Below are 17,400 nucleotides of genomic sequence, written 5' to 3'. Positions count from 1 at the left end.
GGGTTTTTTTTGTTCCTTAATTTATTATCCAACAGAAAAATGTTGCAAAATGAATGAGATCAGCATATAATCGGAAATGACTATATTCAACAGCTCTTCTTCTGGGTCAGCGTAAAGTGAAATGTGCATTTGGAGTTTTAAACTACCATATGAGTTTGTTATTTGGCTTTTGATGGTTACATTTACAAATTTACCTGCGGAAAATTGATGGAACGGGAGCTTTTAATTCAGAAATCTTCCCATTTTGTCTGAAGCTTGTGTTTGTGTTGAACCAGCAATCAGAAAACATGCTTCTGTTAAATGACAGTTTACTGCTCTAATGTAATGGGTTTTAAATGTTTTCTTCTCTGAAAAACACACCAGCAATAAATCTCTGAAAAGAGTGAAGGGATTATTTAAATCCACAAGGGGGCGTCCTGAATTGCCTTACACTAAAGACTGAGCACGAAAGAAAATTAAACCCAACCATAGTTACTGTTTTAGTATATAATGTAGAAAATATGTGACATTAGTTACACACAGAAAATGTACATTTTTACACTATTTGTGGCTTATGATGATATAAAAATATAACAAATAAGCTCTTTGCTTTCTTATATCCTGTATTGTTCCATGGACTGAGGGACTGCTATGATCTTTCCCCCCCATGTACATGGGGGGGAAAGCACTGGGCTGCCATGACGCTGTGACATAATCCAGGATAACAGCTGACAGAAAGTTCTTAGGCTGTGTAGCCAAACTGAGCTGCTGTCTTGCATGTTTATACACAATTTGATCACTATGTTGTTTTATGCAGCCACTGCACATTATCAGTTCAGCTTTACTGCTATTTTAAGTTAATTTTTTTTCCCAAACACATTAGAGAAAATTGAAAAGTGGAGGAAAATTCTGTTTCTATTTTGCAATTTTACAACTTTTTTTTTTAAAGTAAATGGTTCATCTGATGCGCTGAGCACGGGGAGCTGTGTTGAGAGCACTCATCAATGTCAACACAGCCGAGGTCTGGAGACCATCACTAACCTCTTTCACAGCAGGGAGATTTGTTGCAGAGATTTCTGTCGTCGCAGGTCAGACCATCACCAACAAAACCACCTCTACAAACACAAGAGAAGGTCCTGCTGGCAAAAGAGATAAACTGAGTAAATAAAAAAAAACAACTGTTTTTTGACAATTTTATCTATTAAAGAAAATGATCCTATTTGAAAAACTGTTTTTCCATAAAATAATTGATTGTACCAGACCTGGCAGAAATAACTCATTTAAAGCTTGTGATGATTGAGTATTTTTGCTTTATTTCAGGGGATTTTTAACCCGCTCTTCTTTACAGATTTATTCAATCTATTTCAAAGCTTCATTTTCTTTTCTTTTTTTTGTCTTGATACATTCAGAGGCAGACTTATAATTATAATGGTGATTATACATTTTTTTATTCTTGATGAACCACAGCTTGTGAGCTTCATTTAGTTGCAAATTTATGCTTAAAAATTGGAAAAAAAAAAAAACTGGTGCAAGAGAATACTTTTTCTCTCAGCTGCAAGAATGTTGAAACCTGGGAAATGAACAATGTTTTTTCTTGTCAAAATGTAAGTATTTAAATTAATCTACACATTATACTACAGCGAACACTTAAATAGACACAAAGACACAAGAATAAAAAAATTGTGTTTATTTGAAAAAAAGGTTCCAGTAAAAAATATGGATTTTGTCAAAGACATTTATGTATTGACAGAACTTCTCCATCCACATAAAGAAAATATTTAACTTTCCCTGAAATCCTTTATAAATTAAGAAAACACATTATTATTCAATGTTAGTTTTTCTTGAAGCATCCCTTGCATTTTAAAATTCTTAAAATCTAACTTGGTTAATGGAAGAAAAGGAAAAAACATAATAGATATTTATACAAAATGTAAAACACGAAAACAACATGGTGTTAAACTTCTCCTCAAACATACTGGAATGTTAATTTAGGTAAAGGCGATGACACACATTTAGCAGAGAAAATCTTAAGTGTTTCTGAGATTTTCCTTCGACTGTCAGTAACGTGCGTTTTAAAAATCCCGCATAAGAAAAAGTCTGTCTAAACTCAAACGTTTAGACTGCAGGCGGAGGTCCATCAGGTCGGGTTTTAGTCGCTCGCTGAATCCATCTGCAGCGCCTCTTCCACGCTGTCGGTGTATCTGAAGCCTTGCAGATCAGCTGCGAGGAGAACCTTCAGAACGGCGGGCTGAACCAGGCGGAGAGACAAGAGGGAGATTAAAGGTGACGACTATTTACCCCAATAATTATCAGCTAAAAACTGAAAGGACGAGAGGCTCACCTGCAGTCCGGAAAACACCAGCTTGACCTTTCTCAGTTTGAACTGCCTCAGCAGGTCCGTCAGCTCGCTGATCACTGTGAAATCTATGATGCTCACATGATGGCAGTCCAACACCACAGACCTCGGAGGACAGGCTGATTGACAGAAGGTGGACATGTGAAGACGAGGAAATAAAAGTTTTTCAACGGGACTGGATGAAGAAGCTCTTACTCTGCAGAGCCTGAGTGTGTATGAAGTGGCTCAGATGCTCCACAGCAGGAAAACTGAGCCCACTGCTCAACTCTATCACCAACACGCCGTGATCAGACACCTGCACAGGAAAGCAAACATGGTTGATGATTAAAAACTAGCTGCAGCTGCAGCTCTGAAAAAGTTTGAAGATTTTTTTTCCCCTTCTATGCTACAGACCATTGCAGATCATTGAAAAAGTGGTGCAGGAAAATCTTACAAGATCCATATATTGTACAATTTTATAAAAGGCACTGGATAACCCAAATCCATCCATTTTCTAACACCCTTGTCCCTAGTGGGGTCAGGAGAGGTGCTGGTGCCTATCTCCAGCTAACGTTCCGGGCGAGAGGCGGGGTTCACCCTGGACAGGTGGATAACCCAAATGTTGGTTTTAAAAGCATCTTATCAGTAACGTTGTTTCACCTTCATCTTGGGTCTGGCCATGGCGTACAGCAGCAGGGCTCCAGAGACGGCCACACCTCCGATGATGCCGTATTGCACTTCCCAGAAGCTCAGCAGGAACGTCACCCCGAAAGGAAGCAGGTCCAGCCCTGTGGATGACAAGTCACAGCTTAGCTAAATTGACAGAAACATGGTAGATTCTGGAGAATCTCCCAGAGACTCTTACGATGCATCTTCCACATCTTTATTACGACACGGTAATCAACCATAGGAGCCACCGCGCAGATGATGACGGCAGCTAGAGAAGCTTTAGGGATGTAGTAGAAAGCCGGCATGAGGAAGGCCAACGACAGCAGCACGATCACACCTGCAGACGCACAAAGAAGAGGAAAAACAATTGGAAAGTCAAAAACAAACACAAGATTCCATGTTTTGGGAAATACAGATAAAGGTTTAGCTTTTACATTCAACTAACCATTGGAGTTTTCTGCTGTATAACTAACATGTTAGTATTCTTATACATAAGTTTAGATCAATTAAGATTCAGGTTGTATTTGGAGGGTAAAGACGTTTCTCTTATTATTATGACAGTAGAAATATGCAATAACGCAGTCTGCCACAAGAGGGCAGAAGAGTAAAAGGATCAAACCTACTGGTGATGATGCCTCCAGCTGGGGTGCAAACCCCCGTCTGAGAGTTCACCGCTGTCCTAAGAGGAAGAAAGAATGCAAATGTTGACGATATAAGAGTTAAATAGATCAGTAAAGCAGATTCTTCAGAGGGCCAAACACGAACCGTCCGAAGCTGCCGGTGATGGGGTACGCTGACACAAAGGAGCCCATGATGTTGGTCATGCCTATGGCCAGCAGCTCCTGGTTGGCATCTATCCTGTAGTTGTTCTGACTGGCTGGGAGGAAACAGACAAGGAAAGATGAACTTGATGCTCCATTGTTTCTGAAAACTTTATTCAATAAAAAAATCATCCACAACCCACTGCAACTGTTGGATATAACGTGCAAAAACCCTTAAAATAAATTCAGGTTTTATTGCAGCAGGATAAATAGCTGCATTAATTTAGAATAGTCCAACATTTAAGTAGACCGCATTTATTCAGCTGGATCATTTTTTTACTTGGTGGTATTGAATGCTTTGGCTCCTGTGAACCTTCATGGGACCATAAACTCTTTCAAATGGCATTACATTTTAGATACAAATCCAGCATGAAAAAAACCTGAAGATGGGACATTTTAGCAGGATCCAATGATCCAATAATGATCAAAAACAAATGATCAGTTCACATAAAGACAACCATTGTCATGACCAAAACATTGTTGTGTAGAAAACCTTAGGGTTGAGCTGAAGAGAAAAAAGTAATCATAGAGGTCCCTGTACTCTGGATGATGATCAGTAGAGCTATTTTGTAAGAACCGATAAAGGAGCTTACCAAAAGCTTTGGCGATAGCAATGCTCTCCAACAGACCCATGAGAGGGATCACAGCTAGTCCTCCTCCAAAGTCCTGCACCAAAAGCGGAGAAAAAGCATGACTGGTCAGCGTCACGCAGCAGAGAGAAATGGAGAAGTGAATGTTACAGCTCAAACTTCTGCTTCTGACCTCTATAATCTCTCTAAAAGAGACGACGGTGCCGTTGGACGTGGTGTCCGAGGTGGGCGGAGGGCTGAACGGTGGGAGTCCCTGAGTCGTGTGCCCAGTGATGGTGAACACATGATGTCCAAAAGCGTCCCAGGAAAACGCCACCAGAGTCGCAGCCACGACCACCAGCGCATTACGCACTGATCAGGACAAAGAGGTAAAACAGCTCACATTTAGAAGTTAAACCATCCGGGTTTTATTTTTCTGCCTAGATGAGAGAAGTACTGACTGGTGGCCACAGCCCACACCAGTTTCCTGGCGAATCTGGAGTAGAGTGATGATCCATGGTCAGAGCCCGGATGTGACTTGATGAACATCAGTGTGATCAGCAGAGCAAGACAAACCAGGCCCAGGACCACGTCGCCCACTCTGGCCTCTGGGATCTTGTGGAAGGTGTCGTAAACCTCCAGGAAGAACTGGTGGGGAACATCCCGGATTCCCAGAATATTCTGCAAAGAGGAACCAGTTTAATCACTCACATCACACACGTAAACAAAAGGAGGTTCAGCAGCATTATAACAACGAGTCTGAACATTCATTTCAGATTTCAAGCTTTGAACAAACATGACGTTTTATTTCATACATTATATGACATATAGACATACATTCTATATAATCTTATAGCAAATATCCAAGACTCTATATGCCCTTAAGTGAAAGTTTAGTAATTAAAGTATTTTTGTTTTAGCAGAACCACCTCCACACACAAAACACCTTGAATTTTGTCAGTCCCATGTATATGCAAATTGCTCAAACAACAGAATATGAAGAAATATCTTCACTTTATGGAAAATGATAAAACATTTTTTTATTAACAAAAAATGGACAAAAAGAAATTCAAATCTACTTGAAAGCGTGTTCAACAAATGCATTTGGAATAGGAGTTTACAGCAGAAAAGTGCCCAAAGAGCACTGAATGCTCAGTTTAGTTTAAAAGTCATTAAAATAAACTAAAATTTGGCCCTAAATACAAATCTGCATCAAAGTTGTGCCAAAATAATTTAAAAAGCACAAAGAATATAAACTCTCTGGTTTAAACTCATTGCCTGCAGCAGACAAACACCAGCCTTCTGCAGCCCAGAGGGATAAAGCAGGCATTAAAATAAATGAATATATAACCAATTTCCTGACAGATGTTATTGAAATGGCTCTTTTTGCTCCGCCTTTCTGCCGTATTGTTCAACATTTTGTTTTTGCTGTTATTTGTTAGCGTTAATTCAAACAGCTTTTGGTTGTGCGAAGTCATCATGACAACAAAAAGCTTTAGAGCCAAACACACAGCTATCAGAATATCACAGGTGATTCAACAAGGCGATGCCAATCCACTTTCTGAATGCTGACATGTCCCAACATTGAAAAAGGTTATGTTCACATCTGTGAAAAACACGATCTGCCTCTTAAACAAACTGAGGTCACATAATTTTAACTTCAATTCAATTAAAAATAGCAAATAATATTGAATGAACAACATTTCTCAGTTACTAAAACTGAACAATGTTTTTGCATTCTGTTCAAACAAATGATGTTTAACACTTTGCTAATTATGCCGATTGCACACGTACAATACTGAGATCACACAGCATGAAGAGGTGTGTTGCTATTTCACAGTGTGTGTAGGGATATGTGTGTGTGGGTGTGTGTGTGTGTGTAGCCTCACTTTGACCTGGCCGAAGCCGATGGTGACTGCAGCAGCGCAGGTGAATCCTTTAATTACAGGGTAAGAGATGAAATCCAGCAGGAATCCTGAGGAAAACAAAGATTAACAATGAATTGTAGACAGAAACAGATGGGAGATTTTATCTCTGCTACTTCTGCCAATTTATTTTAGCCAATTGAAACGTGCAAAGAAAGTTTAAACAGCAAAGTTAAAAAGAGGATCTGCGTTAACTCAAGTAACATCGTTAAAGCTGCGGCGGCAGCAGCAGCAGCGTCTCTTACCCAGTCTGAGTAGCGCCATGGCGGCCTGGATGACCCCACAGAGGAGGCTGAGCAGGACGGCCCGGTGAGGCTGGCCGCCCACCACAGAGAAACACAGGAGGGACATGATGGCTGTTGGACCCAGTGTCACGTCCTTAGATGTCCCCAGGAGCGTATAGATGAAGCCGCCCATGAAGGCAGAGTAGAGGCCGTACTGTGAGAAACGACCAGAATTCAACATTTGTTGTGACTAGTAAACATTTCTCCTTGAAAGCATCTCAACTCACAAAAACTCTAATGCCCTCGGTAATAGGATAAGTTAATTATAAAGCACATCATTATAAAGTTAAATGAAAAGGATACCAGGTCTTAAAAATGTGTTACAAAAGAAAATCAGAAAAGTTTGGCATGTTTTTGTATTCAGTCCTCTTTAGTATTACTAAATAAAATCCAGTGAAACCAGTTGTCAGTAGGATTATATAAACATATCCTCTTTTCCTACTTGTTTTCAGAGATGTAATGTAAACATTACACATTTGTTGGACTATTTTGATTGTTGCTTTACTTTTTTTGTTTATTCATTTATTTATTTATACTGTATATGTTTGTTTGTTTCTGTTGTTTTTATCATGTCTGAAATAAATGCTAAAACATGATAAAGTTGCCGTATTAGTAAATAGAGTCCTTCTTGTGTGTAAATTTATCTTATTATAAAATGCACAAGTTTGTTAAAGAACAATAGTGAACAAAGTGAATCATTAAGTCCAGGGAGAAACATGGTGGTGGTAGCATCATTCTGATGCGTCTCATCAGTTGGGGGGGGGGAAACCATCATATTCATCAAAAGTCAAACTTAACCTCACCTGAACAGGAAGTCCGGCCACTTCAGCGTAAGCGAGAGCCTGCGGTACGGTGGTCAGCCCGACAGTGAGGCCCGCCAACAGGTCCATCTGCAGGTACCTCACCCTGTACTTGGGTAACCAGGAGAGAATGGGCAGCCAGGACTTCAGGGTGCTGTAAGAACAGCAGCGCCGGGACGACTGTCCTCCCTGCAGCGGCCGATCCATTTCTAAAAACCCTTGGAGGCAGAGAGAAGAATAAAGAAGGTGTTCAAAAAAATCAACATATTGCGTGACTGGAGAAATAAAGCACTCACAGTGAGGTCAGGGTTTCCCTGCTGAGGTCGTCAGCTTTGGGTCGTTTGGTTTTCCTGCTGTGATTCCTAGCACTTAGGAAAACACAACACACCTGCTCTGAGGGGATGCATGTGTCTGCGTCCCTTTGAGAACTCCTCAAAAGCAAGCATACTCCTTACCTTCAGGTGGAGGGGAAAAAAAAGCAAAAACAAACAAAACTTGTCAGCTTCCTCCAACACTTCACATAGGTTATGCTCAGGTGTGTGACTTCAGACAGTCATAGGATGGTCACGTGACAGGTGAAATTCATGTACCTGAACATCCTGACTGATTAAAGTCGTGTCAGGGAAGCTACCTATAAAGGTATGAGCAAACAAGACGGCTAAACTCAAAATGTTATTAATGCCCTGCTGGCATGCAATTTCAAAGAAGTGAGATATTAAAATTTAACAGAAACGAGGGCTGACAAATGATAGAATAAAATAAAAACAAACTAGAACAGAATATACCACCACATTGTGCTGACTGCAGTCCTCCTCTCGGCACCTTTCATCGGCCAGGCTGTGATTTTTCGCGTCCAGCTCTGCTAAATGATAGAGGTTCAAATCCACTTCTCTAAAACCCGCCTGAGGAGCTGCTAATCCAAACATGTAACAACTTCCTGTTTTCTCTCAAGTCACGTGACCGCTGTCATGTGCCGGGCGCGCCAGTTGTTTCCGGAAGTGTAAAGAATGGCGGCTGTTGTCTCCGGAGATCATAACGTTTAAAGAGCTGCTCGTCTCATTTGTCGCTCAGATTTTCAGCAGATATTTAAACCTTCATTATGCGGATCCAGCTGCTGTTTGTTCTTGTAGCCTCTTGTCGCGTCTCGGAGTCAAAGAGAAGAAATGTCCTTCTAATTATTGGTGCGTAACCATTTAATATATTAGATAAAAATTACATTTTTTTTAAATTAAACTGTTAAGGTATAATTTCATTGTATGTTTGTACCAGTCTTTCTTTATTTCATTAGCTGCACCAGTATCTGTTCCAGCTATTTATTCTTTACTTGTTTTACTTTGAGTTTTGTTAAATCTGTTCTTGGGTATTTTTGTTTATTATTATTATTATTATTTACAAGTTTTAGTTGTTTTTTTAGTTTATAATAATTACATTTTTTTGTTGTTGTTTTGTTGTTTTTTTTTTTGTTTTGTTTTTTTGCTGTTTGCCTAACTACAATTTCTGTAAAGGAGGCTGGTATAAGACCAGCATGCCCTGCGGTGGACCAGCGTTTGAAGTTTTGTTTTGTTTTTTCACCATATCAGAAGCAGCAGGAAAGCAAAAAAGAGGATCTTTGTGTATTGTTCGCCAAACTGGATAACTAATCACTAAAACGCAACTTTCAGATTTTGGACATTGGACTTTATTTGCTTGCTTGCATGCAAAAATATCACCACAGTCAGCAGCGACTTATTGATTTTTGAATGTTAGATGTTTGGTTTGCCAAACCTCTATGTGCAGAGAGCTATGCAACAGTCTTGTGTCATCATCTGTCATTTATTTAAGTTTTTTTTGTTCTTCCAAGCAGCTAGGCTGGTTTATATTGGTTAAAAGTTATCTTTAATAATACTAAATACTGATCAAATAGGATAAATACGGGTGCATCACATTTCATTACGATATAGAAAATGTTGTTTGGTGATCCAATTCAAAAGTTAATTTTTAATTTATATCTAACAGTAATGAAACCAAAATTCAGTTAAAGTAATTATTAGTACAGTAAGGTTAACCTTTTCAACATCCATGTGAAAAGTGTACTGTCTTTAGCGTGTGACCTTGATGTCATCGCTCTTAAACCACTGACAAGCCACACAATATGAATCTCTCTCCAATTTTCTAAATCAGCTTTGCTGCTGTCATCTCTGTTGCTTTTGCTCCTTTTTTTCTGCCACTCTCTTTTTTTCCACTCAACGTTTTGGCTGAAGCACTCTGTGAGCAGCCGGCTTCTTTAGTTATGATCTTTTGTGGCTTATTCTCTATGTGGAGAGTGTCAACAACTGTTTTCTGGACAATTACCAAGTTGTTAAACTATGGCCAGATCCCATCTCAGGTAACAATAAAGTTAAGATTAATTTCTTTTTCCTTTTCCCCTCCAGCTGACGATGCAGGTTTTGAAACAGACGTCTATAATAACTCTGCGATTCACACTCCTCACCTGCGCTCTCTGGCCCGACGCAGCGTTGTGTTCAGGCACGCCTTCACATCCGTCAGCAGCTGCTCCCCGAGCCGCTCCGCCATCCTCACAGGCCTGCCGCAGGTAACACACACACACACACCCGTACCCGTCAGTCCCTCCTGTTTGATGGCACTGAGGTTAGTCCTGTGTTTTCAGCATCAGAACGGCATGTATGGCCTCCATCAGGGAGTTCATCACTTCAACTCATTCGACGGAGTACAGAGTCTGCCGCTGCTCCTCAGCCAGGCCGACATACACACAGGTTCATTTAAAAACTGACATCTTATCACCTTTCTTCACTCTGTGTTGCTTTCCTTTGATCTCTTGTTTTTTTTTTCTTCCTGTCATTTCCCGCAGGTATAATCGGGAAGAAGCACGTCGGCCCCGGATCTGTTTACCCCTTTGACTTCGCCTACACGGAGGAAAACAGCTCCGTCCTCCAAGTGGGCAGGAACATCACTCGGATCAAACTCCTGGTCCGCAAGTTCTTCCAGTCTCACAAGGAGGAAGCAGCTGAGCGACGGCGAGTAAGAGGCGTGCGAACGAGCAGCAACCCCAACGCAGAGCAGGAGGAGGAGAGGCCGTTTTTTCTTTACGTGGCCTTCCATGACACCCACCGATGTGGCCATTCGCAGCCTCAGTATGGGGCTTTCTGTGAGAAGTTTGGGAACGGAGAACCGGGAATGGGTTTAATTCCCGACTGGACTCCAGTGTATTACACACCAGAGCAAGTTAAGGTGAGGGGTAAGGCTGCTGAAAAATGCATCATGATAAAAGGTTGTCATATCAGTCGATATCGATCATTTTTGATTCGATTTTTGTTTTAAATATCGGAAATAATGGCAGATAAAACATGGATAAAACGTGACCTTTCTGTTTTTTCCACAGTTTCCTCTCAAGCTGTTGTTCTAATTTTCCTCTTTCACTCCACAGACTGTTTTTTTATGTTTAAGCTACTGCTCAACAGTTTGTTGCTAGGAAACAGGTTGTTGCTAGGTAACCAAAGAGTGAGTTAGTAGATGCCACCTGCCTTGTTTAAGCAGGTAAAGTCTTTCCTCTGCCTACATCCCCCCGAATGCTGTGCGGTTCTGGAGTTCAGTCAAATGATTGAATATTCTATCAGATGTGTTTTGTATTGATATTGATTAGGTGTCTATTTCTATATATGTTGTTATTGGTTTATTGTCCAGCTCTAGTCAGTGGTGTCAGGTTTTCAATGGATTCATAAAATGGATTCAAGTCGGTCTGAGGAACTGAATCCAGAGCGAAGTGTTTCTAACTCTGAACGTCTTCAGGTTCCCCCCTTCGTACCCGACACACCCGCTGCTCGGGCCGACCTAGCTGCACAGTACACCACAGTCAGCCGGCTGGATCAGGGTCTGTTCAGCACCTTCACAAGCGCAAAAAAAAAACAACAAAAGCATGAGGAAGACTAACCCACAATGTCCCTCTGCAGGTATCGGGTTGGTCCTTCAGGAGCTGCGGGATGCCGGTTACGAGAACGACACTCTGATCATCTACAGCTCCGACAACGGTATCCCTTTCCCCAACGGCAGAACCAACCTGTATCGGTCTGGAACCGCCGAACCCATGTTGGTTTCCTCCCCGGAGCACAGGGAGCGGTGGGGCAACACCAGCCAGGCCTACGTCAGTCTGCTGGGTGAGAGACGGCCACATCTTCCACCCAACAACAGATCCCTCACCTCCAATCCTTCCTGGGTTTTTATAATTGGGAACATGCAGGTATTTAACGGAAAACAGTGTAAAGTTATGGCAAGATTGTAAGTAAAACATTTTTAGAAGTTTAAACATGACAGTTTAAAGCTGATCAGAATATGTAATAACTTTTTTTAAGACAGGCCTATTTCCTTTAGCCATTCCTCAAAACTGGACGGACAAGAGAACATGCATCTAGAGTAAGATGGATGTATATGTTGACCTTCAATAGTCTGGAAATAGCAGCAAAAAACATCTGCTTACCTGAAGCTGCCTGGAGCTACAGTCTCAGGACTAATTGAAATGTTTCAAATAATGGAAATTGTGACAAGCTGAGCGGATTAGGACCCAGACTTATCTTGCCATTATGCTCATTCTAGCTGTTTGAAGAGAAATGCCAGGAAGCATCCATTTCTGTCCTATCATCACAAGCATGATCCCAGCTTTGGGATCCATCGCTCTAAGGTACAAATCATCAATGAGAGAAGTTTTGTCACCCAAATCACAAGACATAGATACAAGTTTAGTCTCAATCTCAATATCAACTCAGTAGCAAAAGTGCTGTCACTTTCTTTAAGCTCATTTAGGCCCATTTGGCTTGACGATATGTAAAAACTGCACTTTTTGGCCTCAACAGGTGTCACCATCTGGTTTGGGACAATAACCTGACCAGAGAGAACATTAGTAGGACAACACACACTGTCAGCTTTCAGAGAACCCTCCGAGGATTTAACAGTGAATATGTATTTTTAGTGTCAGTTTCTCCGTTCAATATGTTTCTGCTGCCACTAGAGGGAGACACAGGAACACAACAGAAGCTGCTCAGCTGCTAAGATAACATGAACTTAATGTCAATATTGTTAATGAAAAGGCTATTATATTCTTTAAAATACACACTATTAATATTTCACAAGACCAGATCATTTTTATCAGTCAGTGCAAATTATGTAAAAAAAGAAAGTAGGCTAACAGAGAACAGCAACATTGGAGCATCATAATTTAGTAGAACGCACAGATACTTATTAAACAGAATAATTTTTAAAAATAAAACATTGTTGCAGATCGGAGGAGGCAATGTTTATGTACAGAGGCAGAAGCTTTTTATGCATTGCTGGAGAATTTGATCATTTATATTGATCGGTGCATGTGCAGCATTTTGATCAACCTCTGTGGACGAGTGTTTGCTACAGGAATTGTCAGAACACAATTGTTTGAACACATCAAACTCTTACTATGAAGGTTTTGTTAGTTCTGTGTCATTTACTCTGTACAAAATTAGTAATTTTGTATTACTAATGATCTACAATGATGAGCTACGTATCAATTTTATCCATTCATGAGCTGATTTAATGTTCAGTGATAACAGGTTACAGTTTAAAATTATCTTCCACATTTTTCATCCTCCTATTTCTTTCTGTGTTTCTGCAGACATCACTCCCACCGTCCTGGATTGGTTTTCTATCCCCTATCCATCCTACATCCTCCCTGAGAGTCCGTCCTTGCAGGTCCTCCTCACCGGCCGCTCCTTGCTGCCCGCTTTGACCTCCGACCCCAGCAGCTGGAACACAGTGTACTCCAGCCAGTCGCTTCACGAGGTCGAGACCTCACCGTCGCTCAGTCAGGAGGAACTCAAAACTCCAGGCCCTGACGAACTCCGCTCTGATTCCAGGTGACCATGTACTACCCGATCCGCTCTGTCCACCAGGGGGCGTACCACCTTCTTCACAACATGCACTACCGCATGCCCTTCCCCGTCGACCAGGACCTGTACGTGTCCCCGACCTTCCAGGATCTGCTGAACCGGACCAGGCTGCAGCGGCCGACTCACTGGTTCAAGAGTCTGGACCAGTATTACTACAGGGAGCGCTGGGAGCTGTTCGACACCAGGTCTGAGTCCGCAGTGACAGAGTTCAGGTTAAAAACTGACGCAGGGGAGAAAATTCTTCAACACAACTGAACCAAAAAAAGAGAGTAAAACTAAATCAAGATTTTTAATCTTTAGGGTAAAAAAAAAATCTGAACTTTGAAATCAAATAAAACAAAATCAACAGCCAGGCCCACATTTCCTAAAATGGCAGCATACGGAAAATATAATTTGTTCAAATATTGTGCAGCTTTAATAAAAGAAAACCCTACTCTTTTTCATAAAAGTTAAAGTTAATTTATGCATTAAGTTGTTTCTCTTCTCCAGTGATTTTGAGGTAAATGAAGCAGAAGTTGTTCTTGTCCCCCTCCAAACGCTAAAGCATAAAGTTGAGCGTCAGACGACCGTAAACTGAGCTGCTATTCATTCAGTCATCCGTCGTTTTTGCTTGTTAGTCTTTCTAAGACGCCATCCTAGGCCTTGTGCAGACGCGATGATCATTCTTCATCATTTAGGTGACAAACTGTTGCTTCAGAAATGATGACAGATAAATTAATATTGTAAGTGATCATTACTTTCAGTCCCCCTCCCTGTTCTCAGCTCTTATGTAAAATAATAAGAGGAAAAACTTCAGTATATTTATATAATTGGATTACAACCAGATCACATATCTGGTTGTAATCAGATATGTGTGTGTATGTATATATTTGAGAAAGTATTATCGCCTTAATAATCAAAATAAATAGGAATAATCACTTCACAAAAATATACGTATCAGTGTGTAAGGAATCTATACAGATTTGTCTTTTTGAAATTTCAGTAATATTCCATACTATTCAGACGTGCCTGTACATTTAAGAGGGAACAAGTAATGAACTGGTAATGCTGGCTGTTTTACTGGTACCAGTTAAAAACCTATCAGCTGAGTTCTGAACCAGTTGCGAATGGCGTATTATTCGCATTTGTAAACATAGTTTGTTTAATGTTTCATACATTCAGACTGACTCAGGGTTTATGACCTCCTCCAGTAGAGGAACCTGATGGCGTTTTGTTGTGAACAAACCCAGGACCGACCCGCAGGAAGCCAAGAACCTGGCGTCAAACCCGTCCTACAGCGGCGTGCTGGACAACCTGAGGCAGCTTCTGCAGAAATGGCAGTGGAAGACCGGAGACCCCTGGGTCTGCGGGCCGGACTACGTCCTGGAGGAAAAGCTGGAGCCTCACTGCAGACCCCTCTACAACGGCCTCTGACTCACTCTGATGGTATTTTCTTCCATCTTCACTGACGTGATATTTTCGAATGACTTCATTCATTTGGTTTTATATTTTTGTAATAGAATAAGCTGTAAATAAGAAATAAAACTTGAGTTAATTCTTTACATCGTTTCAGTTTTTCATTGTGCTTCATTGTTCTGGAGAATTTCACCCCTCAAGTCAACTTTTTTTTCTCCTCCCACTTTTCAACGTTTAAGACCATCATCAGGATTCTATAGAAACCCAACATAATTACAGTTTAACAGTTTGATTTTTTTTTTTATTATTCAGTCAAGCTGACTAAGACCGATCTGCTAATTACACCATTCAGAGGAGTTCATGGTGCTTGACGGGAAGAGTTACCCTGTGTCCTAAAAAGGGTTTCTATTGATTATAACGTTTCCCCTCAGAGCTCCACATAAAACCCAGATCAATTTATGACTCAAACCCTTTCAAAAATATATATATATTCACATGCTTTAATTTAGCTCACGCTTTGTCACATAACCACAAATATCAGAGGATTTTATGTGGTGGACATAGTACAAAATTGTCAAGTGGAAGGGAAAAGATGCACAGTTTGCATTTGTTTCTTTCTTTACAAATAACCCCCCCCCCCCCCCAAAAGAAAAAGAGATTTGAAACTATAAAAGTACAGCGATGTGCCTCTACTGAGGGGGGTTGAATACAAATACACGCCACGCTTTTCACATTTTTTGTGTATGTAAAGAAAACTTAAAAAGATGTACAGACGGCGCCATTCCGTCCTGGCCTGACAAATAAAATCCCGATAAGAAAACTAAAGCTTGTGTTTGTTGCGGGACAAAATGCATAAAACTTCTGAAAACTGACGTTGACGGACCCAGGCGCTGTGTCGTGATCAGGTTGAGCTGCTCCAGACTAATCTGCAGGTATTTTCAGTCCTAATTTGTCCACTTTCACACATGTTCTCCAACAGCTTCTCCACGAAACCCACACCTTCCTCTTAAGCTGTGACATCTTGCCTCACATTTCTTTCAAGGACGACAGATTCATTTTGACCCCATAAAACGTCAGAAGGGGTGACGTCCTCATACCTCTCTCACACACACGCTCCACGATGGCGTGGCTCCAGCAGCCCATCAGAAACGGATCAATTAGCGTCGTTTCCACCCCATTTTCTACAGACGGATCATCATCATCCGCCCACCTTGGCTCTGATTTGACGAATGTCCTGTGTCACGATAAACCTCACCCAGCCTCCCTATATAAGAAACAGAAACTTTTCCAAGATTCCAGCAAAAACAAAGTGTCCGCAGGCGAAGGAGCAGACCTGTAGAAGCGCTATTTTCTTGTGCGTAAAAAAAAATAAAAATAAAAGATCACCCCCCCAAAAAGTGCCAAAACCGTCCTGGAGATGAAGAAGTCCGTCAGGTTCGCCGTGGTGTGCGTCGGAGTGTCTCTGCTCATCTCCTGCCAGTCCGTCGAAGCCTGGTACAAGCAGGTGACCGGACCCAGCTACTACTCTGTGGGCCGCGCCTCCGGGCTGCTGTCCGGCATCAGGAGGTCTCCGACCGTCCGGAGAGCCGAGTCCGAGGAGACGGTGATGGACAGCGGGGAGGCGGCGGGAAACAACTTGATCCAAGAGACCAACAAGCAAATCTCCGTCCTGAAGAACATGGTAGGCTCTCCTCGGAGAGCAGAAAGTTCATTTCTGCTCAGAGAATGATTACGCGCGTAAAATCGTGCTTTCCGCTCAAGAGTTGCTGCTTTGCTAAAGACGGCATGAAAATTGAAACGTTCTTTGAAACGCAAAGGGAACTCCGATAGAGTACATGGCATTATGTCTACATGTGTGGCTTGCAAAAAAAAAAAAAAAAAGTTACGCGTTATGCTTTAATCTGCGTAACGGCGCAGATTAAAGCGCAAAACAAACCGCTGTTCTACTAGTTCGAAATATTTGGGCTGAATCATATCAGTGAACACACACTAACACTGATTTACTTGTACAGACGCACATAACTGAACCAAGTCTCTTCAATTCCTCACTTTGATTCTGATATTTCTACGAGTTTTTTTTGTTTTTTTTTTCAAAAGTGACATTGTAAGATAACGTCATGTTTCATTTCAACTTTGATTTCTCTCCAAACTCCAGGCCATCTGCCTGAAGGACATCTCTCCAAACCTGAAGAGCTGCGAGCTGCTGCAGGACGGGACGGGAACCTTCCAGTGCAAGGCAGACGTCTTCCTCACCCTGGACTCCTTGGACTGCCTGTCCGCATGAGTCTCCGTGAATCCTCCTCATCATCCTCAAAAAAAAAAAAAAAGAGAAAGAAAACAGACAGAAAGAGAGAGAAAAACCAGAGATTTTATCTGGAAAAGCAGAAAAAAACAAAACAGAGATGAGGAATGGATGGAGATTTTGCTTTGATGACGGACCGTTGCAGACTTTGAATGTTTTCTCTTATTTAAAGAAAAATGCTTAAAAAAAAACATTGTTCAGTTTTGCTTTTGGTTGCAAAGAAAAAAAATGAAAACAGGGGGAAAAAAACACAATGCCAGACAGTTTAGATAAAGCCATTTTCATTCCAACCCCTTTGCATAATATCGAAATGTTCAAAAATGTCCAGAGGTTTACCTGCAGTTTTCCAGAATTTCTGTAAATTACTTTTATTTATTTATCTATTAAAATGAACAAACAAACAATATTAACC

At 41.1% G+C, this 17,400-nt stretch overlaps 3 protein-coding genes across 7 annotated transcripts; 2 read left to right on the top strand and 1 right to left on the bottom strand.

The window, feature by feature from the left end:
- Positions 1–1,364: 1,364 nt before the first annotated feature.
- Positions 1,365–8,308, bottom strand: slc26a11 (solute carrier family 26 member 11). Of its 5 annotated transcripts, none has more exons than XM_032562795.1 (16): positions 8,168–8,296; positions 7,838–8,013; positions 7,679–7,744; positions 7,386–7,600; positions 6,544–6,736; positions 6,263–6,348; positions 4,835–5,054; positions 4,567–4,745; positions 4,398–4,470; positions 3,749–3,860; positions 3,607–3,662; positions 3,180–3,320; positions 2,975–3,102; positions 2,531–2,630; positions 2,321–2,454; positions 1,365–2,227 (listed from the first exon to the last, which is right to left on the bottom strand). In XM_032562795.1, the coding sequence occupies exons 4-16, from the start codon at positions 7,587–7,589 to the stop codon at positions 2,129–2,131; spliced, it is 1,725 nt and encodes a 574-aa protein (XP_032418686.1). In that variant the 5' UTR covers positions 7,590–7,600; positions 7,679–7,744; positions 7,838–8,013; positions 8,168–8,296; the 3' UTR covers positions 1,365–2,128. The 5 variants fall into 5 exon arrangements, with proteins under 5 accessions (XP_032418686.1, XP_032418684.1, XP_032418683.1 ...); XM_032562793.1 differs by having other exon boundaries at positions 7,679–7,837; positions 7,973–8,013; XM_032562792.1 differs by lacking the exon at positions 7,838–8,013 and having other exon boundaries at positions 7,679–7,837; positions 8,168–8,308.
- Positions 8,309–8,363: 55 nt separating this feature from the next.
- On the top strand, positions 8,364–14,832 carry sgsh (N-sulfoglucosamine sulfohydrolase (sulfamidase)). Its single transcript, XM_032562797.1, has 9 exons — positions 8,364–8,563; positions 9,794–9,954; positions 10,030–10,135; positions 10,231–10,610; positions 11,169–11,250; positions 11,330–11,533; positions 13,018–13,184; positions 13,259–13,476; positions 14,521–14,832. The coding sequence occupies exons 1-9, from the start codon at positions 8,482–8,484 to the stop codon at positions 14,702–14,704; spliced, it is 1,584 nt and encodes a 527-aa protein (XP_032418688.1). The 5' UTR covers positions 8,364–8,481; the 3' UTR covers positions 14,705–14,832.
- Positions 14,833–15,561: 729 nt separating this feature from the next.
- Positions 15,562–17,217, top strand: npb (neuropeptide B). The gene is made up of 2 exons (XM_032562800.1): positions 15,562–16,367; positions 16,842–17,217. The coding sequence occupies exons 1-2, from the start codon at positions 16,104–16,106 to the stop codon at positions 16,968–16,970; spliced, it is 393 nt and encodes a 130-aa protein (XP_032418691.1). The 5' UTR covers positions 15,562–16,103; the 3' UTR covers positions 16,971–17,217.
- Positions 17,218–17,400: the final 183 nt, after the last annotated feature.

Source organism: Xiphophorus hellerii, chromosome 5 (genome assembly GCF_003331165.1).
Source record: "Xiphophorus hellerii strain 12219 chromosome 5, Xiphophorus_hellerii-4.1, whole genome shotgun sequence".
Lineage (NCBI taxonomy): Eukaryota > Metazoa > Chordata > Actinopteri > Cyprinodontiformes > Poeciliidae > Xiphophorus > Xiphophorus hellerii.
Note: the sequence above shows the minus strand (reverse complement) of the source record. Positions and strands in the feature narration are given on the sequence as shown.